General features: G+C 41.0%; 1 protein-coding gene and 2 pseudogenes across 1 annotated transcript in view; 2 read left to right on the plus strand and 1 right to left on the minus strand.

Annotated features, from left to right (window-relative positions):
- Window positions 1–27,639, minus strand: part of LOC118628067 — a 143,925-nt gene that overhangs the window by 93,859 nt on the left and 22,427 nt on the right. The window contains exons 2-3 of the mRNA XM_036258770.1: window positions 4,641–4,713; window positions 1,386–1,631 (exon numbers count right to left, since the gene is read on the minus strand). Coding sequence (XP_036114663.1) covers window positions 1,386–1,603 — 218 coding nt within the window. The 5' untranslated portion in view covers window positions 1,604–1,631; window positions 4,641–4,713. The remainder of the gene's footprint in view (window positions 1–1,385; window positions 1,632–4,640; window positions 4,714–27,639) is intronic.
- LOC118628068 lies at window positions 16,076–16,911 on the plus strand (annotated as a pseudogene).
- On the plus strand, window positions 17,074–18,021 carry LOC118628647 (annotated as a pseudogene).

A 27,639-nucleotide genomic window follows, 5' to 3' on the forward strand; every position in this document is an offset into this window, starting at 1 on the left:
CATGGCAGCACTATTCATGATAGCCAAAACAGAGGAAACAACCCAAATATCCATCAACTGACGAATAAACAAAGTTGGTATATCCATATAATAGACTATCATCCAGCCATATAAAGGAACAAAGTATCAACACATGAAACAATATAGATCAATCTCGAAAACACTATACTAAGTGAAAAAAGCCAGACACAGAAAACCACATATTGTATGATTACATGTACATGAAGTGTCAAGAATTGGCCAATCTATACAGACAGTAAGTAGATTCATGGTTTCCATGGGATGAGAGGAAAGGGAAATTGAGAATGACTGCTAAGAAGTATGGGGTTTCCTTTTTTGGGGGGTGACAGGAATGTTCTAGAATTAGATAGCAGTGATGGTTGCACAATATTGTGAATATACTAAAAGCCACTGACTTTGTATACTTCAAAATAGTTAAAGTAGTACATTTTGTGTTACGTAAATTTTATCTCAATTTTTTTGTTTTTAAAAAAGGTACCAATCTGGGAACTAGAGCTTAATCCCACAAGGGAAGCGTGGGAATCTGTGTAAAGTAATCAGATATTCAAGAGGCGAGGAAGCTGGGGTATTTATATACCAACTCCCACCAGTCAGGTTGCTTCTAGGAGGCATTAAGTCCTTGCACTTCTGGCCTGGCTGCAAAAGGAGCTCTGGTGGCCCAAGATAGTTCTTAGGCAAATAAATGTTGGTGCTAAAGATGACAGTCAGGCCAACGTGCCCCACAGGGTACATACAGGCGGGGCACTGACGATCTGCGGCTCTCTCATCGAGTTGCCTTGGGATTAAATAAGAAAAGCTGTGTAAAATGCTTCACAGTGCTAGACACAGAGAAAGCTCTTACTAAATGTGAGTTGTCTTTATTGAAGACTCAAGATGGCTATATAATTTGATCAAAATCGCATAGCTCACGCAAGACAAAGCTAGGATTTACACAGATGTGTCTGTACAACACAACCTTTCACACATAGAATTATATTAGTCAAATACAGCTGCGTTTCTCACAAAATGGTCTTGAGGGCTGATCTTATGTCCGCTCAAGTTGCCCAGGGTCTGAATATTACATGGTTTGTTGTGTGGGTACTTACCTGAGATTCAGAGCCTGCACATTTGCTGACAGTTTAGTTCGAAGGACCAAGATACAGTAACACCTGAGACTGCAGGAGCAGCAGGGCGACACTTTGCCCACCCACACGTCCCCCTTCTATTTTCCTCTGGAATAATCTGACTTTCAGTGGCTCAACAAAAGAGGTGTCCCACAGAGGAAAATGTGGGAATCTCCTCCAAGAATGCGCTGCGTGAACCCCCAGCCGAGGGCATGCCAGAGGGTTGACGTGAGGGTGTGGGGCTGCAGAACCCACGCCTACCTGATCAGGTAGTGGTTGATGATAGTGTCGAAGTAGCTGTAGTACACAGCATTGTTCACGTGGCCATACTGGTCATTGTCCTGCCACCTTGTCTGGATTGGCAAGAAGTATCCATAGGCCTCATGGTGACGATGACAGTCCTCAGCTCGCGGGTTCTCTGATGATGTAGCCAAGGAACGAACATTCCTAGGAAGCATCCTCGAAACCCAAGAGATCATAGCTGGTGACTGCTGCCTTGAAGGGCACCTACAAATGAAAGAGCAACATAGGACAAAAATGGTCTTCAGGAATCTTGATTTAGTTTTACCAAAGCAATTGCATTAAATTTTGGCCATTGGCTTCAAAAGGAAATTATATATTTTTTTATAAGAAATAAATCTTCCCTGATAATCCGGGTCCTTGTCACAAACCTATTTACCTTTTTTAAAATTGATTTGAGAGAGAGAGAGATTTGTTATTCCACTTGTTTATGGATTCATTGGTTGATTCTTGTATGTGTCCTGACCAGGGATCGAACCCACAACCTTGGTGTATCGGGACAACACTGTAACGAACTGAGCTACCTGGCCAGGGCTAAACCTATTTACTTTTTAAAGGACTTCTTACTAAAAAGGCTTTAGCACACACTGATAGAAACCAGTGAAGCCTTTGTTTGAATTCGACTAGTGGGAATTTAAAGCATTTCTATGGAGTCTTCTGTTCCACAAAGTATTTTCAAAGAGAGTATTGATTCTGACAAAATCTGTAACACTACTAAGCACATAAAGATAGAACACAAGAGGTCAAAACAAAAATAAAATGTTTGCCAGAAAACATCATCAATGGCCCAATCAACTGTTTTTTGTTTTTTTGGTATTTTTTGTTGCTGACTCCTGCACGCCCCCTACAGGGGATCAAGCCTGCAAGCTGGGCATGTGCCCCAATGGGGAATCGAGCCTCAACCTCTTGGTGCGCGGCATGATGCTCAACCAATGGAGCCACACCACACCAGCCAGACACGACTGTTGTTGTTGTTTAAGCATATTACTTTTCTTTTAGAATAAAATTAATGCCCTATGGAATTTTAAAATATGCATAAACAAAGGGAAAAAAGAAACAACAACCCAGCAATACTAGCCGTTAACACTCCCTTGTGCATTATTTTGGTCTTATATTTATGTATCTTTAAAAATATTCTTAAACTGGACCATGCAATACATGTTGTTTTATAATCTTTTGTGCTTAACAACAGATTATTAATATGTTTAAATACTCTCCTATATCATTTGCAATTCTGAATTCCATTATATCCCATTGTAATTTATAAAATCCTGTCATTGCATATTTAGGATTTTGATTCCAATTTTGTTGACTGAGACTGAAATTTTTGTAAATAAACCCTCACACACACCCGTGATTATTTTCTTATAATAAATAGCTAGAAACAGAATTGCTGGGTCAAAGGGCAAGTAAATTATTAGGGATTTTGATATAAATTAATGCCCTCCAGATTGGTGGTACCAATTTATACCCTCCCCAGTAGTGGCCAATTTCCTTGTCAGTTTTAGAATGCTGTGTCAATTTGACTGTGTTTTCTCATTTCCATACAAATTTAATGAAATGTGCTAAGTGCAAAGATGACCACTGCTACCAGCTATGATGGAATAACTAGTATCAGAATAACCCTTCTGTTTGAGGACAACTATAAAAGCTAGATAAAATGTAAAAGAAGAGCCCTCTGAAAGTATGAGGAATAATCAAGGCGGCAGGACTTTATAGGCTGCAACCCTGGGGACAGGGTAACACACTAAAGCGAGCCTTGCACTTGCTACTGCTGTTTCTCATCAGGGTTATCTGCCAACTCCCTGTGTGGGGAATAAAGGCTGAAGAGATAACAGCAACCTAGAGCTTGCAGTGGTCTTGCTGTGTTGGGACAGCTAACAAAAATGGAAAGGCCAGCATCGTGGAGAAGACGATCTGCAGCGAAGTGAGCGTTGGTGTGCACATCCCCCTCAAGGCATCTGCTGACTCCTAAACTGCACGTGCTCCGATAACACAGAGAAACCAGCAGAAAGCAGCTGCCACAGGCTCAGAATCCGGGGTGCTGAGGCCTGCCAAGGAGGAAGGTAAAGGCCCCAGGCTTTTGGTTTCTACCCCAAACACTCCACTTCCTTAGAGTGAGGGCAAACCCTAAATTGACCAGCCTTGGTCAAGGGTATCTACCCAAACTTCATCTGGTAGCCAGTAAAAACCTAAATCATCTCTGCAGGGAAACGCCACCGCCCAGAGTCTCCACAACTAGTACACGCGAAGTATGACATTCACTCAAGAACTACCAGGCCCGTTAGGAAAGAAGGACAAATGACCCAAACCCAGAAGATTCTCTTTAAAGGTAATAAAAGAGTCCCACAGACTCACACTAATTTTAAAATAACTATGATTAACAGACATCAAAGATAAAGGGTGACTATCCACCCCATAAAGAACTCTAAAATTTGGAGAGGGAAGATTAAGAAAAACAATAAAAATAAACAAAAGTCACATACAATTCATAAACAGGTTTTAAAATGACCTTTACACAAATGAAAAGATGGACAACTTCAGTCCTAATAATAAAAATGCAAATTATAGCTATGCTGAGATACCATTCCCCAATGATTAGATTTGGTAAAAATTACAAAGCTTGACAGCACAGTCTCTGGACAAAACCATGAGGAAAAAGACACTCCCCTACATTGCTAGTGGGAATGTCCCATCTTGTGGGGGGAGAATTTGACAGTATCTAACAAAACCACAAGTGAGTTTACCTTTTGCCAACATCTAAAATTACCTTGATGATACACCTTCACAAGTATAAAAATACATATGAACAAGGTACATCACTGTTTGTAATTGAAAAATATTGTGGGGGGAACTTACATAGGAGATTGGTTGAATAAACTATGATATAGTCACACAATGGTATACTACGCAGCTGTAAATAAAAACTAAAGAATATGTGATATGGAGTGATTTCTGGGATATCTCTATTGTCAACCAAAAAAAGCAAAGTGCAAAAGACTATATATAGTATGCTACTTCTGTGTAAGAAAGAAGAGGAAATAAGATAATATAAAGGCATTTATACTTACAAAAAGCCATTCAGAAAAGTTGAACCAGAAACTAATGAGGGTACATTAACAAGGAGATAGGGTGGAGTAGAGGAAGTACCACTTCTCTGAATATAGCTTTTTGTGTAATTATGGGTTTTGGAGGCTTAATGTTTTATATACTCACCCAAGACGATAGTGATGATGATGATGATGATGATGATGATGATGATAAATTAACAAAGATGAAGGGGAAAACCCTGAAATGGAATATAAACAGAATGAAATAAGCCTAACTATATTTCAAATGAATAACATAATTACACAAAAGGGGAAAAAAGAACTACTTTTGAATACAGGGTTTTGACTATATACCCTCAAAGACAAAAATCTTCTAACAAATATTAAACACTGGTTAGTAGGTATGTTTTCTACAGCGGTTGGGTTAGCAATTCAAAACTGCCCTCTGTGAATCTAAGCCTGGGCAAATCAGTAAATACACTGACAATAATGCTAGCCAGATTGCTCACTTGCAGAAAGGACTTGTAAATATAGAAAACAGAAAGATCAAAATGAATCTTCTAATGTTAGCTAAGACTGGGGAGTCCAGTATGGATTCCTAAATTGGGGACAGTGACAGAGAGAACCCTGTTTCTCTTTGCCCCTTTGAGCCAGCGGCGCTCCAGTAGCAAGATAAGTGCATGTAGTGTCCAGATCTTATTTTCTAAATACCATTCCACACAAAATGGAACCAGGGCTCCTTGAAGAAATGACTGATTGCAACACTGGAGCAGGTAAAGTGAAAGATGACCCTGGAACATGTCATGCTGGAAGGTTACGAAATAGTCGAAGAATGATGGGCATGGCGAAAGTTCATGGGATCCCTTGAGTGGGCTCCCAATGGCCAAATCTGGAACATTTGAACCTCAAAATAAAAAATGAGCTCATTGGATTATAACTTATTGAATTGAACAAGAACCGCCAAGTTTACTAAATTAACAAATGGGAGTAAAGGAAAAGTTATTCCTTACAGTAAGTATGCCAAGTAGTAAACATAGAAAGGATGACAGATTTAAAAAACAATCATTTTGCAAACATCATAGAAATGATTGATTCAGTAAAGGATCATCAATGGATGCTAAAATATACTAGGTACAAGTTTGATAAGGAACGTTACGTTGTCTCAAAGTATTTCCCCACAAATAATTTATTCATTACAAATGAATAATACTAGTAACTTTGTGGTAGCTCACACTGGCAGACATCTACTGACCTAAGTTCTCAAAGTTAGTGTCACCAATAATGAATCAAATGAATATGTGTCTCCTGATATGATGGACTGAGAAGGACATAAAATCACTTCTGTGTGATTCCTACCAACAATGCATTATTTGAATCTAATCATAATGAAACATCAGACAAATCAGAATTGTAGCACATTCGACAAAGTAATTGTTCAGCATTCTTGGAAAAAATCAAGCTCATGAAAGACAAAGGCAAAAGAACTGTTTGATTAAAGGAGACTGAATAGGCATGACAACTAAATGTAATGTATGATCCTAGATTATTACATACTGGACTGGGAAAAAATGTAGCTGTAAGGGAATTCTATACAATTATGAATAAAATTTGAATTTAGAATTTAGATAAGATAGTAGTATTTTATCAATATTAAAATTCCTAATTTTGATAGTTGTCCTGTGATTACATAAAAGAAATTCCTGCCCTGGCCAGTTTGGCTCAACGTTTAGAGTGTTGGCCTGTGGTCCAGAGAGACCTGGGTTTGGTTCCCGCTAAGGGCATGTACCTTGGTTGCAGTTTGTCCCCTGGTTGGGTTGTGCGAGTGGCAGCCACTCAATGTGTCCCTTTCATGTCCATGTTTCTCTTTTTCTCTCTCTCTTCCTCTCTCTCCCTCCCACTCCCTACAAAAAAAATGTCCTCGGGTGAGGATAAAAAAAAAAAAAAATTCCTTGTTTTTAGTAAAAACAAAACCAAAGTATTTAGGAAAAAAGAGGCATGACATCTGCAACATCCTATCAAGCGCTTCAGAAAGAAATCATGTATGTGGTAAGAGGGTATGTGCATGAAGGGGAGGATGATAAAACAAATGAAGAAAAATGTAAACAACTGGTGAATCTAGGTAGAAGATATACAGTAATGCAGTCTATTATTCCCACAAGAATTCTATAAATTTGAAATTATAAATAATTTAAAGTTTACCCCAAAAGCTGTCATTAACATGCTTTAAAAAAAAAAAAGAAAAAAAAAAAAAACTGATAAAAATTGGACAATTTTGCCCAAGCACTGAAATCTATGAAATATAATCATTGTATCATGACTTCAATGGATAGGTTAAATGACAGATTACTCACAGCAGAAGAGAGAATTAACTAGAAGATAGGTCAGTCTAAATATTCAGATTGAGGCACAAAGAGGTAAAAGGATTTAAAATTCAAAATGTAAGTGTTATGTAGGACACCACTTTTTAAAAAATGTAACACAATTATTGTAATTAAAATTCTAGACAGGCAGAAGGGAGACAATGGTTAAGAAGCAATATTTGAAGAGATACTGACAGAAAATTTCCCCAAATTGAAAGACATGAAGCCACAAATTCAAGAATCATTATGAATCCAAGCTAGATAAATTAAATAAAATCAAACATAACAGAACTGCTGAAAAAAGACAAAAACAAAGAAAATCTTAAATGAAACAAAGGATAAGAAAACTTTACCTTCACAACAACAATCAGCTGACTTATTCAGTGGAAATACAAGACAGAAGACAAAAGACTGGCACCTTTAAAGTTCTTAAAGTAAATAACTGCAGAGCTAGAATTCTACACCCAAAGAAAATAGCCTTCAAAAAATGAAAGCAAAATAAATGGTCGTTTTAACACAAAATGAGATAATTCATGCCAAACTGAACTGCATTAAAAGAAATGCTGAAGGCCCTGGCCGGTTTGGCTCAGCAGTTAGAGCATCAGCCCACGGACCAGAGAGTTCCAGGTTCGGTTCCCGCTAAGGGCACGTACCTTGGTTGCAGTTTGTCCCCAGCCCCTTTTGGGGTCGTGTGGGTGGCAGCCAGTCTATGTCTCTCTCTCTCTCTCTCTTCCTCCCTCTCTCCTTCCCGCTCTATCTAAAGATAAATGTAAAAATGTCTTCGGGTGAGGATTAAAATAAGAAATGCTGAAGGGCACTCTTCAGACGGGAGAAAGGGGATCCTCAATAAAAGAATAACAATGCAAAAAAGAATGAAGAACAATGGAAAGAGTAGATAAGTGGGCAAATTTAATTTAATATTGACTGCGTAAAACAATAATATTAATATCTTGTGGGTTTAAAAATGCATAGAATTGCCCTGGCCGGTTTGGCTCAGTTAGAGTGTCGGCCCGCATACCTTGGCTGTGGTTTGTCCCTGGCCCTGGTCGGGGTCATGGGGGAGGCAACCAGTCGATCTCTCTCTCTCTCCCTCCCTTCCTTCCAGTCTCTAAATATCAATGGAAAAAAATATACATCCTTGAGTGAAGATTAACAACAACAACAATAAAAAGAGTACCTGACGTATCATCTCATTTATATAAAGTTCCAAAACATCGGAAGTAATCTGTGATAAAAATCAGAATGACTTAGTCTGGGTAGGGGATACTGACTGGGTAGCAGCACCAAGTTCCTTAGTGTTAGTGATGTTCTACACCATGGTCTAGAGCAGCGGTTCTCAACCTGTGTGTCGCGACCCCTTTGGGGGTCGAACGACCCTTTCACAGGGGTGGGTCGCCTAAGACCATCGGAAAACACATATTTCCGATGGTCTTAGGAACCGAGACCCCGCTCCTTTATACGTCTCCAGGCGGGTCCGCCCACATGCAGATACGCCCACACACAACACGAGGAACTGTATTAAAGGGTCCTGGCATTAGGAAGGTTGAGAACCACTGGTCTAGATGGTGTTTACAGGGGTATGTCACTTTGTAGAAATTCATCAGGCTTTTCCTTTTATGAATGCATTATACTTCAATTAAAATGTTTTCCCAAAAGTGTGCAATAAGTTAAATGTGTAGTGTCCAGAGCAGTTTATTTTAATATCTCTCTCTCTCTCTCTCTTATTCAGGAAATTTATATCTTATCCAAACTCAGAAAACCTGACGAAGTGAAGATTCTTCTTTATCAACATAAGGGCTTGTTATATTGGTTGCTTTGCGGATGTCCACAGATTTATATAGCCCCAAGCAAGAACTGATAAAGACGGACTCAATCCTCACATAGTAGAAGCACAAGCAGTGACTTAGGATCTTTGAGGACCTGAAAATAACCTGCCATCTAAATGACATTTAAAAGGAGAAAGTTCTTAAACGTATACATTAAATCTTCCTAAGGAATCAACCTTCATCATCTGTACCTTTTGGTAAACACCCACTGGAACGCATACAAAAAATCTCAAAACAAAAGCAAGCTCTGTGTGATACTGAGCACCAGGTGGCATTTTCACTGACCACTGTGAGCTTTCCCAACGCTTGGGAATGTGCCCTGACTCCACAAAGAAAGTCGCCACAAACAGGCACTCTCCTGAAGCCTATGTGTGGGGGAGGAGGCTCCTGCCATGCAAATAAATTCTCAGTAAGCTGTGAAGATATTAGCTATTTTGCTCAATTTATTCCAAGCTGAAACATAATAGTACATTATAAATCTGTTTTGATTTTACTTAATCTAATGAAAAAATGCTCATCTTTTTGATAAGTGCTCATTAGCCATTTTTTCCTGACATAAACAGACAAGAAAGATGTTCTTGTGCTGCATTTAAAACGCAACTCAGCTAATTACAGTGCAATGACTCAAAGAACAAAATCAATGCACTGAAGTTTCTCACTTGAATTGTCTTTATAGTTGAATTAAAAAATCCAACAGAAAGAATTTTAAAGGGCCCTAGCAGTGTGTTTTACACTTAGATTGAATAATGTTTAAGTAAACAAGGGCCAAATTCCAGTACATAATAGAAATTTTTAAATTTTCTCAGGTCAATTGCTCTCTAAAAATAGTTGCTGAATTCACCAACAAAACCGATATGTGTGTGTGGGGAGCGATATTCTTTCTTTCTTTTTTTTTTGTTTTGAAGGGGTGATAAATTTGCGTGAGCAATTCACCCTATTTCACCTGTCCTGTGTGAGACCAAATGCCAACAAGCAGACAACATGTGGTCATGGTTGGAGCCCAAATAGGACCAGGGAATAGCAAGAAGCTAAGTGATCCATATAAGAATCAAACATACTTACAGGCCATACTTATGTCCAGGACTTTTAGGAATATCAGATAGTCCTGGGCTTTTTGAATCACAGAGTATTGATCTGCCGAAACATTATCTTGAATGAGTCTAACAAAATTAATGCCATTTCCCAAAAGGCTTGGCTTACACTCCAGGAAGAACTTTGACTACAGCACTCTAACGCCTTGGGTATCTCAAATCTGACTACATGACCCGAACCCTCACTTCACGGATTTTTCTAATTTGTTTTTTATTGTGAAATATATTTACCTGAAACTAGAAACTGTATAATAATCATTGTAGATCTATGAGGTAAATTGTATATATTGTATCCAAACTCCCAGGCAAAACATCACAAGAGGAGTAAGTAAAATTAACTACTTAAGTGTATCACTTCTTTCTTACCCTCTCTGTGAAGTCAGTATTTAAATGGATACATGCAGCTTTTTAAAGGCTTGTTTGAATGAACAAACAGAATAGCAAGAGAACCGTGGACCGCTGAGCTCATTAGATGGATGGTTGTTAGAGTCACCTTCACAAATTGTTCTGCTAGCCTTTTATAGTCATTAGACATTGGAGACTAAGAAGAGACAGACATCATGCATCTCGCAGGAATCCAAATGGCTCTGCTCCATATTAAGAAAAAGGCGATCTTTCATTAACAACACTGTGAGCACGGTCTCACTGCACCCTGAAGCAAAAATGCAGGGCTTGGTGGTTAAGAATCCAGGGTGGAAAAGACAGACTCAAGTCCCAAGTGCTCCACTCGCTTGTTCAAGGGAACCTGGACAAGATGCTTCATTTCCCTAAGCTTCGTAAATGAATAAACAATGGGGGACAGCATACCTGCACTGCTGCTGTGTACATTCAACGAGGTGACAGGTGGAAAGCACAAAGCCTGCCACATCATCACAATCCAAAGTGTAGCTGAGATTAATGAACCACCAATAGGACATAAGTCTTAAGGATCTTTCCAGGAGTGAGGAGCTACCCTTCTTCCTTTTTCACCCTGTGTCATTTTCTACATTCCTGGGCCATCTGGCGTAAAAAGGCAGATCATTTCCCTGCATTGCACGACCTGGTAGGTTTCAGGTATCAAACCTACAACCTTGACCTTGTTATCATCATCCCAACCTAACCAGCCCTCTGTATGAGACATCACCCCAAAATGTCAGCATGTATGAGGGATGCGGTACATGATGCACTCGGTCATTATGGATCACTGGAAAACCAGGTCTTTCCTGTAATTCTACTGCTGGGTTTATATTTCCAGCTATGATTTTAGATTAGATTAGTTTAGAGGACTTAGATTACTCTTTGGGCTAGTTACTCAACATCTCCTAATATCAATATCCTCATCTTTAAAATAAGAATTGATATGCTGTAAAGATTAAATGGTATGATGTATATAAAGCTCTTAGGCCCTGGCCAGTTTGGCTCAGCAGTTGAGCGTTGGCCTGCAGACCAGGGAGTCCCAGGTTCGGTTCCTGCTAGGGGCACGTGCCACACACACCAAAAAGTTCTTGGCAGGGGAGCTGGCACATAGTAAGTGCACAAGCAATGGTAGCTGGTTATTAAATATGAGCATATTTGAGGACATTATGATATAGAAAAGGAAACTGTGATATCAGTGAGCTGAACTGTGACTTGATTATCATCACCTCTAGAAAATAAACCTGGGTTTCCTTAGATTGAGATTTTTTACTCATTAGTATAAGACAGAGAGTTTCAACCAGTGTGCCACAAGAAGTTTTAAATTATGTAACATCTGATTATTAAGTCAGGGGCACTGACCTCTTTTCCCTTATATTGTCAAATAAATAAATGACAACAGCCAAAACAACAATAGCCATTCAGTGTGAATGAATCAAAACTATACCCATTTTTTGGTCAGATAGGCAAAAAATATATTTTTTGGTGTGCCACAGAATGTTAGTAATTAGTTTGTGTGTGTCATGAGATGAAAAGGATTGAAAATCACTGGTGTAAGAAATAAATTTCTAACATCTAAAACATTTAAAACTCACAAAGTTAAAAAGTGCAACAATGTGGGTGTAATTTCTCTGTTGTTACATGTTCATAAACAACATAATTCTACACACTCACCCCCCACAGCTCCCAACACTCTAATACGGACTCTCATTAGGAGGGAGATGGGCTAGGTGTCTTACAAATTCACTTTCTCCTGTAAGACTCTAAATTTGAATTAAAATCTACTGTAGAAAAACAACAAAAGAATCCTGCTACCCCCCAGGAAGACCCTCCTGTCAGACTGACCTCAGAAGGTGGAACTATAAGAACTGAAGGCAGTATCCTAAAGGATGGCGAAGATAAGCGACTCCAGGACCAGGGAAGACTCAACTGACCAGAGGCCAAAACACGGAGTTCTGGGTTATTCCATTCAGCAACTAGAAACCAAGTGCAAATCTAACCAATAATCAATTCAATCAATATTTATCAGATCCAGGATTATGAAAAGCTTCAGACATGGTCCCAGAAATAAGAATGAGACATGGGAAATGAGCTCTGAGATCATTAAAGATGACAATGACCACGAACCTTCCTTTTCACCTCAGGAGCTGGGCTGCTAGGCCTGGGTCTCATTCAGAGACATCATGCTTCAGTCCCTGTTCAGTGAGGTACATGCTTTGAAGAGCCACGTCACTCAATTCTGAAGACAGTGACTGCATAAGGCTGGTGATGGTTCTCACACACCTGGTTCAAGGGGCTCCTGGACTCAATGTTTTTAAAGTTCGCACTTGAGCTTTTGGAAGAAAAGGACATCAAAGCCAAATAAATAAAAACATCCAAAAAAAGACCTATTCTGCCCTGGCCAGTTTGGTTCAGCGGTTGGAGCGTCGGCCTGCGGTCCATAGAGACCCGGGTTCGGTTCCCGCTAAGGGCACGTGCCTCGGTTGCAGTTTGTCCCCGGCCCTGGTTGGTCGTGCGGGTGGCAACCACTCGATGTGCCTCTTTCACATCGATGTTTCTCTCTCTCTCTCTTCCTCTCTCTCCCTCCCACTCTCTCTGTACAAAAAATGGAAAAATGTCCTCGGGTGAGGATAAAAAAAAAAAAGACCTATTCTTCTCAAATAATTTTAAAATACATTATTATTTTTAAAGCTACTCCCTGTTTCCTTACAGATGAGTGTTAACTTTGTTCCCCAGTCAAAAGCTTTTTTATGCCTTTAGTCCCAAGTTGTCAGGCTGCCTATAAAATCTGCACTAAAGCAATTAGAAGCCAGAGAGTAAACAAAATGTGTTCTGTAAAATGGCAGGCACGGGCGGCAGACGAGTCGTACTCACACACTGTCTGTCAGGGTGTTTTCTGGCTTTTTCTCCGTGTTGTTCATTTACACTAATGTGTGGACAAGAGGGTCGAAAACATGTTGCTAAGAATGAAACCCGGAGATTTATACATAATTTCTAAGCTTATCCTTAGGACAGAAGCCACAATCTGTTTTCAGACAAATGTAAAACACTTGCAATTCCCTTTGAAAAACAACGTCCAATCTTCCCTTAAATTGAGATGCCAGAGCCACTAGCTTGTGATTTAAATCAGAGAACAGAATTAGTCCAGGTACACCGGGGTGGAAGGAGAAACAGAGCAGACGATGGTAAATAGCTTATGAATTCAAAATGTTGAGTCTCCCCCCTGCCCCCGCCAACTTTGACTTCCAACAAATGAGAGAAATAAATTGGCAGTTCACCTACGATTCACTGGTAAACAAACATTTTCCACCAGCTACTCCACGACCATCTTTTAAAATTCCATAAAGCGCTGGGGTATAACAATAACTCTCCGAGTGCACAATGATCATTGGCAGGGCTCTAATGAAAAACAAAACTCTCTGCCTAATTCCAACAGTCCGCCATAGTAACAAAGAACTTCATGTTATTAATACCAGCATGTCCTGAGGGAGAGGCAGAGTCTCAGTAAGGGGCAAACTGACAACAGCAGCTAAAATATTGCACCTCCTGGTTAAACCCAAAGAGATTCAGGTTTCAAGCTGTGCTCAAAAAGCACAAACACGGACCAATACCAAGGATGGACTCAGCCAAACACCTCCGGTTTCAGCTGAAATGAACTGACCCTCCTGGTCGGATGGAGGCTCTACCAGCTAAGATTTTTTTGTGCTCCAGGAGAACGGGTCCATTTGTTGGTCCTTCCGAGAAGCTGAATTAAGGGTGTGACCTCCACATTCCCATAAAATTCAGGACACCTGGGGATAATCATAATCCCAGATTCATCAACTCTTCTCTTTGAGTGCTTGTACCAGCAAAGATCTCTGCTGGCAGAGAAGCGAGGGGTTGGGAGGGGATCACTCTGATTGGAGGAGTTTCTATTCCATAGACGTGCCTTTATTTCAGCCAACAGGGTGCACTGGCAGGTTGGCTGAAACCAGACCTATCTCTCCAAGGCAAGGGCATTTCAGGATTCAGCCCAAGGTGGCATCTATTCAGTCCAGAACTTTGCCATCAATAGAGCACACAATCTGCCTAGCAGGGCTTGTGTGGGTCCCCCCTCACCACCACCAACTCCTCCCCTGAGAAAGGCATCGATGCCAGGGGAGGGGACATAGCCAGAGACAACAGAGCAGTCTACAAAATAATTTTTGCAAAGGTTCAGGTAGGGATAAAAAGGTGTGTGTGAGGGGTGATTTTCCACCAAATCTAACATCCTAGTATTAAATTCTGTCCAAGTGGGCTTTTGTCAAAAACTATGCCAAATGCTGGGAAGAGATAATCAACTGAAACCAAAGTGGTCCTTCTTTACAGAAAGGTTTCAAATTCACCACCATCTTTTTTATGGGAGAGGTGGGTTTTTAAAAGACACAGCAGATCTCAAATGTGCCAATCTAACATTGTCAGTGACATCTCACCCCAGATGGCAAGTGAAGGAGACACTGGGATTTAAGGCACCTAGACACTTGACAACAGAATATGAAGACATCGGGAAGGGGGGGGGGGGGGACACAACCAAACAAGAATCCTTAAATATCATCGTATAAAAGGCATGTAGGTAAAAGCAATCTAAGGAACAATTTTAAGAATAATACGCATCTGAACCTCAGCATAATATGAACTTCCAAATGCAGAGGATAGAAATACTATGTTCGAATCTGTTCAGAGACTTCATTCCAGGGCATGAGGCTGAGCTGCTGCAATGCACACAAGTGGGGTGTAAAGTCAATGGGATCACATTTCCCTAATTATTTTCTGCTTGAGCTTTACAGCACATACACAAAATGAGATCAGCCGGGACTCGCCTCTCTAACAAATCACTCAGATTTAAACATTGCTCAAATAAACAAAGGGGGGTGGGGAGAGGCACAAGGCTGGGAAAAGACAGAGAAGGGCTTCTTCAGTCACAGTTGCAAGGGACAAAAACCTGGAGGGGGAAAAGAGTTGTTGGACCGCCACCAAATCTCCCCCACTGGAGACAAGAGCCCATCTGCTGAGCTCGGCAACTTCGCTTTAACTACCATTCAGCTCGCATCTCTGCAGAGATCTGTCTGCAGAACTGGCAGATGGACCCCTGCTTCCCCGAGTCGCTGTGTTATTTGTTTAATAAATTTAATTAATATCCATACTGCATTGGATTGCTCCCAGAAAAGGAGCCGGAGTGCTCCCTTTCCCCAATAGCTACATGATGAGTGACTTCCCAGCAAAGAGCAGATCACAGTACCCAGGGGCCCCTGAAAAAAATAAAAGTACCATGTGCTTACATTACTTCGCATGTGTTAATTTTTTTTTTTTTTTTGCAATACACTATTATCGTTTTGATGGGTATTTTAACTTTATGAAAGCATGCAGTTCTATAAAAGGCAGATGCCCTCTCCTTTCTGATCAGTTATATTTGTTGGAATATTTTTTTAAAAATCTAATTCAACCATATTATCAGCACTTTTATTTATCTCCCCCAAATGGTGGGTCATGAGGGGTAAGGGGGTTCCCTTTGGCAAATAGTTAGCTCCACAACCAACCGTTGTTAACAAATTGAAAAACAAACAAACAACAAACTCCCTGATGGTTTTGAACTTGTACTATTTCCTAAACCGAGAAATGTGGTGGTTGCAAACATGGGAAACAGAAAGGGTCTTAGACAAAATTCAGGCAGTGGCATGCTCCCTCATTAAGTGGCGTGCCAAGCTGTTTGGTGATGGAGTCCCTGCGACCAGCAAGTATGAATTAAAACAGTGTTTTACTTGCCTCGTTATCCAATGTCACCCTGTCTTGCTTGTCAGCATAGTTCATCTGAACCTAGATTTCCCACAGTGTGTTGCAAGAAAGAATTGTCCTCTGAGCATATTAAAGTCTAGGGAACATTCTGTGAAAGAAGGTTAAAGGGGGACTGCTACCAAGACCATGGCCTCCGGGAGCGGTGGCCTCCCCGCCACCCCCCTCCTGTCGGGCTCCCTCCTCTTGCAACAGAATGGAATTCGGCTTTGTTCCTACACAGCTTCCCCGAAACCGCTCTATGTTGATAAAAATACAAAGGTTACTTGCCAGGGTTTCCCTGGTAAGCAGGGCACCTTTCATAGCCAGCAGGCCTGGGAAGATGGCACCAAACTTGTGGGAGGAACTGCTCCAGGGAAAGGAGGCAAGACCCAGCTGGGCTTCCTGGTCTTTCATACTGTAAAGGAGGCAAAAAAACAGACACAAGCGGCAGCTTCTGTCATTTATGCCCCTCCTTCTTCGAAGGTATTGAGGCGGACGTGCCCTTGGTCACGTCCATTACTGAAGGTGTCCCACAGCAGGATGTGGTACGGGTCAAGCACAGAAAGACTGAGCCAGGGAAAGGCAAGCTGATCGGCCACACTGCCCTGCAGTCACCAGTCCTGGAGAATGCGAAATTGGCATCCTGCCTGGCCACGATCACAAGAAAGAGAGAACTGGTATCATGTCCAGATCTGGCACCCAGACTTATGAAGACGGACTGGGGCAGTCTTTGTGCTTTGGCACTGGAGGGGATCCTCTTAGTGGAACGGGTTTCATTGCCTGCCATGAAGTCTTTCTGCATGATCCAGCCACAGAAGGCATCGTACTGATTGGTGAAGCTGGTGGAAATGCAGAAGAAAATGCTGCAGACTTTTTGAAGAGATCTCTGCCTTTCAGAGTACTGGAGTTGTGGTCTGCCTCCTGCGCAGCTGGGAACCACCATCTACAAGGAGTTTGGAAAGCGGAAAATGCTATGAAAGAAAAAAACAAGTTCCCTAAGCCTATGGAATGAATCACTGCAGAAATGCGAACCAGCAACAGTTCGCTCGGTTGTCCACTGCTTGTCAGCCTGTGTGCCTGTTACCGGGCTTCTAGTACAGCAGAAGCCAAAACAAGGTTTAGAAACGTTCCGTATTGCGATGTTTTCACCTCATCGTATAACAAAGACAGTCAATTAATCTACCATTTGATTTTTTTTATGGGGGGGTTAACGGGCTTTCTTTACTACAGACCTTCTCAGAGCCTTTAATGTGTTAACAGGCATTGTGGATATTCCTGCAGATGGGGGATGGGTTCCGTATAAAAGGCAGAATTTCTACAGCATTTGGCAGAACCAAAACCCAGGTCTGTTTGGTTCTCCACCATATCCTATAGCTTCATTCAAGACCTGGCAGACAATAGGTACTCATTAATACTTAAATTAATCAATGAACAAATGAATGAATGGCAAAGAAATGAACCCCTAGTGGTGTTGCTTAGAGGTAACCCTATGGCACCTGGACTTGACCACTGGTAAGACTATTTAAAAACCAACAAGGAGTCTACTATGGAGCTATACTCAGCACCCGCTCCGGGGCTGCCAGTGTTGCTGCTACCAGGACGGCCACCAGCAGCCTGGCTGAGGACAGCCAGCGGTGCAGAGACGGTGCACGAAAGTCACGCTCCAGGCATCGGAGCAGCTGAACTACTGGGTCAGCCTCTTCGGGTCAAGCTGCCCGCGATCCCAGGGAGCGATACTTTATACTATACTATAAAGTTAAATAAAAAGCTTTTTCGACCTTCTTATGGAAGAACCTGATGGATCTTTATTTTTTATTTTTGGAAAACCAATATAATAGTCTCCATGATCCACATTTAAGAGCATACCATTCACACAAAGATATCCTGATGAGATTAAAGAAAGATGGCTACATCACCAGCAATAATGAAGCTGCATGGACCTTGATGGAACTGAGTAAGTACAGGCAATATCTTACCAGTTTAAAGTTAGACTTGGAAAGCACTATGTGAGAGAACAAAAAATGTTTGCAAAACAAGGAAATAAACTACATACGGAGGTGGGAACATCCAGCCCTAGGCCTGTATAAGACCCACAAAATCAATACCAGCTAACATCACACGCCTCACCAAATTAGCCTGACCAAATACAGCAGGCTTATTTTTAACTTGATAATTTGTATGGTCCTAGAATGATGTTATAAATATCCAAATGGCCTTTGGCAGAAAAAAGGTTCCCCACCCCTAACACTACAAGAAAACAATCAACTACCTGTGATCCCATTGTAATAACCTGGTTATTAATTAACAGGAAAGGAGCAAAGGGGAGACTACATAATAAAGTCATGCCACTTGTACAGCTTTGCCAGGCAGCTGCAGGTTAACATTCGCCAGGTCTGTTCCCCTCAGATCGCTGGGGAAGGGACTGGACATCAGACACATGCCCAGTGAGGTCTGGGTGCTGTGGAACGGTGCTTGCCTGTCAATCACACCTGGGGACAGGTAATTGGCCAGAGTAGGCATGGCCACTGCATGGGCTTGAAATCTGAGATCCCTAAAATTCTGAACAAAGGAAGTTCTCCTTCTTGGTCCCTTCTCTCTCTTGCTGCTCACACCTGATTCCCGGCTTGCGCGGCTCTCGAGCTCCTGCACTCACGCACATGGCCCAAGCCATGCAGACTGCACACAATCGACTGGACCCAGCCTAACGCTGTGCCGGACTCAACTCCACCACGGAACGGAAACTTTGGACACTGGCTTTGCTTCTGGCTCTACTTTGGACTAAGATAACTGAGACTTCAGAAACTGAGGGATATAATTCTACGCAAATAAAAGTCATTCATCCTCTCGTGTGAGTCTCAGAAAATTCTTTTTCTCGCAGTATCATAAGAACCCCACTAGCAAGAGAGAACAGCAATCCACGCAACTCTCCGGCAACACCTGGACTTTCTGATGGTGCACATTTCCAAACTGGTTGTTATGGTCTTTTAAGGACCAAGAGCAATTAATAAGGCCCAGATATTTGGCTGTGGTAAGTAGGGAATTAGAACAACATGAGCACACAGTGGAAGAGCACCTCCTACCCCGGATGGACCGAGAAGAAAGACGACAGCAGGAACAAACAAGGAGAAAACTTAGTCTTTGTAGAAAAATTGAAGAAGAATGGAAGAAAAAAATCCCAACATTTGTGTTTTAGGAAAATTCCCATGTACTAGAAATGCTTTCATTCACTCAACAAGTATTTACAGAGTCCTTAATGGGACCTGATACCATTTCAAAACTTAAAAAAATAATTAAAATTGTGTTGAAAAAATTCACCAAGACCATGACCAAGCTCCTTTTCCTTTAAACAGAGACACAGGAGAATAAAGATTCAGACAACCATTGTTCTTTTCTCATTAAAACCACCTCAGCACTGCCGGTTGGAGACTATTTTAAGAATGTGTTCTGAGGCTAGAGCAGTGATGAGCAAATCCTCTTGGCCACAGTTATAAAACATTCTCTAACATCAGCTTTAATAGTCATAGTACTGCTATTTCAGTCTCCATATGCCTTCCTCTTCTGTCTTATAGTTCAATTGATCAGAGTTTTGGAAAGGAGAAGGGTGTGTGTGTGTGTGTGTGTGTGTGTACATATATATATGTATATGTGTGTGTGTGTATATATATATGTGTATATATATATATATATATATATATATTTTTTTTTTACTGATTTCCTTCAAAACTCAATATACATCAAGTAGGGACCATCAACGATAAAGGGCACAAACGAGGTACATCATCCCTGATGCACAGGAAATACACAGTCTCCTTCAGGATTGTAACTGCCGTAAGGGAGAGGAAAAGGGGAGGTGTGGAAGGAAAGCATTCTTAATTATATAACATTTACCACAAAGGAACAGAAAACCCAGCATCACATGAATGTATCTTGACCTGGCAAGACTTTCTCTATCTCCACTGCATCCAATCCAAACGGAGACTCATTGGGCTTTAGAGAAATCACATTCTATTTTTCCAAGCCTAAGTTTTTGTAGTAAAGATGTATACTCATTACACAAGCAAATCAGTATTTCATCGCCTGCAGTAAGTGCTAAGAAGGAGAGAGGGGGAAGTGACAGAGGGAGAGTGATGGAACACCGCTTAGCCAAGGAAAGTATCTCTAACGAGGCGAAGTTTAAGCTGAGACGTGATGGAGAAGGTTCCAGACACACAGGAGGGAAGATTCAGGTGGAGGGAATGACATGTTTCCTGACGAGAACTTGGTATGCTACAGGAATCAAAAGAAAGCCACCAGCAGGCACATGGATGAGGCAGAGAGGGGAATAAAATGAGATCACACTGGCTATGCGTGGGAAACGGGTAGGGCAGGACAAGCAGTGGTGAGATCAGTTACAAAGCTGCTACAGTAATTTAGGTAACACAGCGGTGGCTGGATGGGGCATTGTTAATGCAAAGAGAACTTGGAGGCAAGACGTATTTAGGAAGTAGAAACGACAGGTGAGGTGAGATGTGGGTAGTGAGAAAGAGTTGGAGAGAGAGAATGAGAAAGAGACAGACAAACAGAAAGATGACTTCCATATGGACAACTTCCACCTGTCTGGATCAACCACTTGGTAAACAGTGTAATTCAATGTAACCCATCTCTTTGGCTTTAAGAAAGCAGCTTTCCAGTTGCCTGGAGAAAAAATCTGCAGAACCCAGTTCTCACTTTTTTTTCATTTTGTCAGTCGTAGGTGAAATCCTGCATTATTTAAGAAGTCAGACAGGACGGAAACTAAAATGCCCTCAGAAAGAGGACTAAGAAGTTACAAAATATACATAAAATCAAGAAAAGGTTTTTTGATCATCTATTTCAACCACTCTAATGGGTGAGGGAAGTGTGACCCAGAGAGATTAAGGAGCAGGACCAAAATTAAACAGCCAATTAATGGCAGACCAAGGCTAGAATCCAGTTCTTCTGATTGGACCAAATAGGAATGAAGTAGCATGACGAACGGGTATAATGATTATATGTACTTAATAGCCATGTATTCGTATTTTCCTTTCTTCCCTCCTCCAATCCTTGGTTGAAGAGGTATAGCATTTGAATGCAAATTGGTCGGAGTTGGTAAATTTTTTCATCAATTTTAGCATATGCTAAACATATGCTGAACTGTAGAGCTATAAATGTTACTGAAGAAAAGGAAGGAGGAGATAAACCTGAAATTTTAATGTCTAGTTATGTTATTGAAAATGAATAAATCTGGCCCTGGCCAGTTTGACTCAGTGGTTGGAGTGTTGGCCTGTGCACCAAAGAATCATGGGTTCGATTCTGGTCAAGGGCATGTACCTTGGTTGCAGTTCAATCCCCAGCCCTAGTCAGGGTTATGCATGAAGAAACTATTTGATGTGTCTCTCTCACATCAATGTTTCTCTCTCTCTCTTTCCCTCCCTTCTTCCCTCCTCCCACTCTATCTGAAAATCAATGGAAAAATATCCTCAGGTGAGGATTAAAAAAGAGAACAAATTTGGACTCAATATGAAACTTAGTTCAGAATTCATATTATTTTAATTCACTTTGATGCCTCCTTTGCTTCACTAGGCTATAAATGATAGTGAAATCTGTTTTAAAACTTTAATATTTCAATTTCTTAAGTAAAAGGATCTAATTTTATAAACTTTTCCTACATTTTCCAAGAGTCCGATTCTAGTTCTTTTCCAATATGAGAAAAAAAAAAGAATCAGATTGTGAATTCAGAAAGAGGTAACATGAAAAGAGAAATGATTATAAACACAAAATATCATTTTAACTCTAATATTCCTTTCCCAAATAACATTTAACACTAAAGGCTCCCCATCCTGCTCTCCAATCTGTTGACATTTACTTTTAACTCTCCTTTACAAACCCATTCTGATAGGGAGAAATCTATGTAAAATATTTTAAACTGTGACTCATCTCACAGTAACACGTTTGACCAAACTTAAGTTCTCAAAAAAAGACAACATTGAGTGAAGTCTTTCACGCAGACTTATATCCCTAAGATCTAAAAAATATTTATGCTATGTCAACAGATACAATTTTACATGAGAAACAAATAGTTGTCATACATGTTTATTACACCCACCAACAGAGAAAACATCATCTAGCCTAAAGCTACCCACTTTTCAAAAAATTATGGATAGCCTATGCAAGTTGAAAATGTCTGCTTAAAAGCTATGAAGCCAGAACTAATTTTAAAATATTTGCCCAATTTCTTTGTTCTTAACAGGAAAGTTAGTTCTTAGGGCCTGGGCACACTGAAAATGTGAAGTTTAAAAAGATCTATTGCTTCTCTCACTCAAAATGGCTGGCTCAATTTAGGTAACACTTTCCCCTGAACCTCATTATAAAGCACAATGTAACTGCTCTGAAATTATGAGTCCTGGTTAAAAAGAAGGTTATAAAGCCTTTCTCCTCTAAACTAAATAAAAGCATTATTGCCAACCTTAGGAGATAAAAGTCAATCAGTCGACCTGCAAGCCAGTGAATCAGTTCTATAACCTCCCACAAGATTCTTCTCAAATAACGTGCAAAAAAATCTACACAGCCTTCGCCAAATGAGCTGAAAAAACACCCCACTGTGTTTCCGTAATTCACTGATGAGTTTATGAGAGTCAATAATTTTCTTGTCAACAGAAACATCCAATTTAACTCGCTTCCACTTCAGTTTTGTATTTAAGTGATACCTTGCAGTTTCAACAATAAACCTTAATCAAATAATGAAACCTGGCAACCCTTGGCATCTTACTATGCCATAAACAAAGGGGACACTCACAAATTCAACCCCATTGTGTCACAGATTCAACCCTATTGTGTCCCAAACTACCTCAAACCTATGTATAGGGACTCAGTCCACAGCCAAGGGATCAGTGGGCCTCATCCCATCAGGTTGGGCAGAAAACAGAACCGAGCCTATTATTTCTCCCTTGCCTTTCTCCAGTATATTCATTATTTTCTATCAAGAAAGCAAAGATTTTAAAATATTTCATCATCCTGGTCTACTGCTCATAAGAACTCAAAAGAAAGTAAGAGTCCATGATTACCTTTAAAACAGATAAATACATACCACAAGCTACAAGTAGGTAAGCTCCACTTTCCACTTAAAGGCCACCCACCCACTTCAACCTGTCCATCAGGCTCCCCTGCCCCCACCGCCCCGCCAGCATAGTAGGCGCGCACTGATCTGGCAATCAACGTTACCCCCAAGAAATAGTCCATAAGGTGGCCGATCACGGAGCCTCTTCTCCTGCGGGCCCACGAGGGTTGCTCCTCCTCCTCGGAAGGACATGACGCATAGTATGTAGCAGAGGCGCTTTTCCACCTGCTACCACTTTAACTCACTCACCTGTGGCCTCTTTCATGGGTTGCACTTGTCACACACCTAGAACCTTTCCGAAGCCAAAATGGCATAAAGAAACACATCTTGCTAATGGGTGCCCAAAATAAATCAAAGTAAATCACAGATGCTCAAAGACACAGGGCAAAGCTATGGTCGCTTGCTGGTGAGATGCTGGCTGCAGTTCCCAGGGAAGGAACTTGGTGGGGCCACTCCAGTCTCGGGGTCGCCCTGCCCCTACAACGGATCGCTGCAAAACAAACGCTCAACACTAGTTTCGCTTTTCGACTTGTTTCATAAAAGCAAACACCTTCTTTGGGTTAGGGAAAACAGGGACTGTGTCCCAGGGTTATGCAGCGGCAGCGGCAATGATGGCACCCTAGACGTTTGCACGTGTATATTCCCGTTGTAAGTATCGCACTCAGCTTTGAAAAGCTTACCTGTCCGAGGCCTGGATCAGGATTCCTTCCTCCAAACAGGAAAAGTCACAGTAAGTTCGAGTGAGTGAGTGTGTGTGTGTGTGTGTGTGTGTGTGTAGTAGAAGGTTGTTAAATGTTAGGATTGGAAAAGCAAAAATACTGGGGAAGTCCAATGGGTCCATCAACATGGCCCCTAGGCCGAGGTTTAAGAAATATCTTAGGTTTGAATGGTGCTTCCTAAGAACATCTGTTTTATCTTCAAGAAGCCTCATTCAACCTAAAACTACCAAGATGTGCCACGGTTTACTACAAGATGTAAACAGAACGCTGTACCCCAGTACTGTGTTTCTTCAGGCCGGTTGTGCTGTGAGCAGATATGTTCTCCTGGCATTCACAAACAGGGGGAGAACTGGGAGACATCCTATGACCCCAAAGATTCTTCAAGCCTCTGAGTCCAAGTAAACCAGCCAAGTGTGCTAATCATCAGACACAGCAGAAGGCTGAGACCTTCACTCAGAGCTTTAAAAGATATTCTAAAGCTCACTTTACTGCAAGTAGGATTTTCGCAATTTGAATTTCACTAAAGCACAAACTGAATAGAATCATGTCGGTATAATCCTCACATATTTCTGCCAGCTGGGATCCTGGATGTTGAGATGTGACCGCCTCCCATGGGCCTGAAACCTCCAATCTGTTTCACATGGGTCGCCGCACAGCCATCAGATGGAGACACTACGTGGTCACTACCCCAGTGAATAGACCCACACCACCAACGTCGAGGGGAAAGGCTGCTGCTCCCGTTTCCAATCTCCGGAGCCACCCCCGTCCCTCTGCAACAGAATATCAATAGAGAGACTAAATGAATTGTTTACTTAATTGTGCTGTGCAAGCTGAATAATTGCACGCTTTCCAGAAAAGCTTTGTAACCAATGAGATGGCATTGGATCTGCCAAAATCTTCACCTTGAAGCCAACATCCTTTCTTTCTGCAGTCTCTCTTCTATCACAAATAATGGCAACCCGGTATCATTTCCAGAGGAGGCAAAACCATGGCAGAAGCATCAAAAATCATCTTTCAAAATGGAAAAATCTCCATTAAGCAGCACCCACTGAGAACTGCTATCTCCATATATGCCAATGTAAAACCTTTAGTTACAAACCCTGATTTAATCCATTACATGCTGGTACAGCCAACAAATGGCAAAATAAGCTGCCTTTAGAGTGAGCAAAATTGGTCCATTACATATGATGCCCATATGTTAAGAGGTAAGAGACATGTGATGAAAATAACAAGGATTGGGAGCCTGTTTTTAAAATATCAAATATTGTGCAAGAAGACTAGGAAGATGGAAAATGAAATATTATTAACTTGTCAAAGAGTCTTTAGGATGATAAAAATCAATTAGTACCAACACATAAAATACTGAAATATGATATGTTGGATGAAAAAAGAAAATCCTTAAGAGTAGCAACAACAACATTTTAGCTAAAGGAAACTCCCTATCATTTAATAAGTCAAAAGAATAAGGCTAAGAGATGTCTTTTTTTAAAAAAAAAAAAAAAGGAAATACCTTTTTTTCCCCTTTATTGACTTTAGAGAGAGAAACGGTGAGGAAGAGAGAAGTATAGAAACATCGATGAGAGAGAACATCAACTGGCCACCTCCTGCATGCCCCCACTGGGGACCCGGCCTCCAACCTGGGCATGTGTTCAGACTGGGAATTGAACTGGCGACCTCTTGGTGCTTGGGTAGATGTTCAACCACTGAGCCACATGGTAGAGCTTCAGCTCATGAACCAGTGAGTCTCGGGTTCAATTCCAGCCAAGGGCAAGTACCTTGGTTGCGGTTCATCCCGGCCCTGGTCGGGGTCATGCAGGAGGCAACCTGTTGATGTGTCTCTCTCACATCGATATTTCTCTCTCTCTCTCTCTTTCTCTCCCTCCTTCCCTCCCTCTCTATTTGAAGATCAATGGAAAAATATCCTCGTGTAAGGATTTGAAAAAAAAAAGAAAGAGAGAGATGTCTTTATAACTCTTCTCCCCAAACTTGCTTGAAGTATTAAAAAATACAGTGATAGTTCTCAAAACAAAACCCTTGCTTCTGGTAAAGAAATTATTTTAGCACTTCACACTTATTTTGTTTTCATTTCATCATTTTTGAACAACTAAGGCCTCAAAGACATAGTTCAAAATTGAAACATCTCCCTCCTACTCCATCTCCAGCCTTCTGTCCCTCTTCCCAGAGACAACCACTATGCCTCCTTTCTTTGCAGACCAGATATCTAAATATTCTTTAAATCAATGTATCATACTTTTCCTTCTAAATGTTCTTGCCTATTACTACCTTATTTTTTTATTTCTTGTAACAGTTCTTCATTATAAAAATTAGGGTCTTTTCTCCTCGATAGGTCTGTGTTTATACAGTTTGAGATTCTCCAAGTGGTTGTTTCTTCTCAGATGTCATAATCCCTCAGGATACAGCCCAATCGACATGTCTCACTAATAGGATTAGAATTTTGGGGGGGCAGTATGCTTCAGGATCTGATAAGAATGAAAAGATGCTATTTTGTATACAAATATCCTTAAAAAAAAAAATGAAAGGATTTAAAACAAATGGAAAATACAATGTGCAGCTGCCACCAAACTAAGAGTGTTTGAGTCTTGACAGGACAGAGTTACCCTGAGCCAAGTGCCTGCTAGCTTGACTTTGGAACATCAACCTCATCTGAGTTTTCAGGTTTCAGCTGGCCCCCAGCGATATTGGCCTGAGTACCTTTTCATGTGTTTGGAGTGGGAAAGCGATTACAGGAGTCGGGGGAGGAGATAGGAGGGCGCCATGCATAGCTGGAGAGGACCCCAAAAGAGTCCTTGCTATGAGAATACCCAAAAGGAAGGGAATATGCAAATTTCAAACATAACAGGTCAATATTTTTTCTTTCCCAAATCTAACTGAGACTCAGGACAGTTAGCAGGGAAAAAAGACTCAGGTTCTAGTCCTGGTTTTGTCATGAACACCATGTACCTTTGGCCTAAGCACCTTTAATTCAATCTCACTTATAAAATGAGGACCTTGACCTTGATAACCTCTATCAAGTCCTTTTTAGCTTTCATCTTCTCAGTCCAAAGTCACCATGCAAGCTGAGACTGCAAAACTGTCTTAATGGGGAACATTACAATTGTTCTGTGACCCTACAAATGTTGTCAAAACATTAAAAACTCTCTCACTATTGGTTATAAATGCAAAGGAAAATGGACAAAAGAACAAAACTGTTTACTTAGTATACTGTTATTTAAAGTACTCAAAACATTGAAAATAAAGTATTTACTTCTAAAAAAAAAAAAAGTATCAAGATTAGTTTGAGCCCTGGCCGGTTTGGCTCAGCGGTTAGAGCATCGGCCTGCGGTCCAGAGAGACCTGGGTTTGGTTCCCGCTAAGGGCATGTACCTCGGTTGCAGTTTGTCCCCGGCCCTGGTTGGGTCGTGCAGGTGTCAGCCACTCGATGTGTCCCTTTCACGTCGATGTTTCTCTCTCTCTCTCTCCCTCTCTCTTCCTCCCACTCTATCTGAACAAAAAATGGAAAAATGTCCTGGGGTGAGGATTAAAAAAAAAAAAAAGATTAGTTTGACCAGTGTTTGACTTGTCATCATATAATTCACAGTGAGGAGCAGGCATATTTCTCTGCCTTGGCAAATGGTTACACTGTCCTCTAAGTTTGCATCTGCTTCCAACATTTTATCCCTTGTATTTTTAATGTCATGTATATGTCTCCAAGAGTTCCTTTATTGTGAAGTTTTTGCTGGTCCCTCTTCCTCTGGGACATTGTTATCTTTCAGAACCACTTCCTTCATGTATGCCAATACATGTGCCTTCACTAAGTTCCTCTGATGGCATGTCTTATAAAAGGCAGTAGCGTCAACCTCCCCACAACCAGC

Source organism: Molossus molossus, unplaced genomic scaffold, assembly GCF_014108415.1.
Source record: "Molossus molossus isolate mMolMol1 unplaced genomic scaffold, mMolMol1.p scaffold_m16_p_13, whole genome shotgun sequence".
Classification (NCBI taxonomy): Eukaryota; Metazoa; Chordata; class Mammalia; order Chiroptera; family Molossidae; genus Molossus; species Molossus molossus.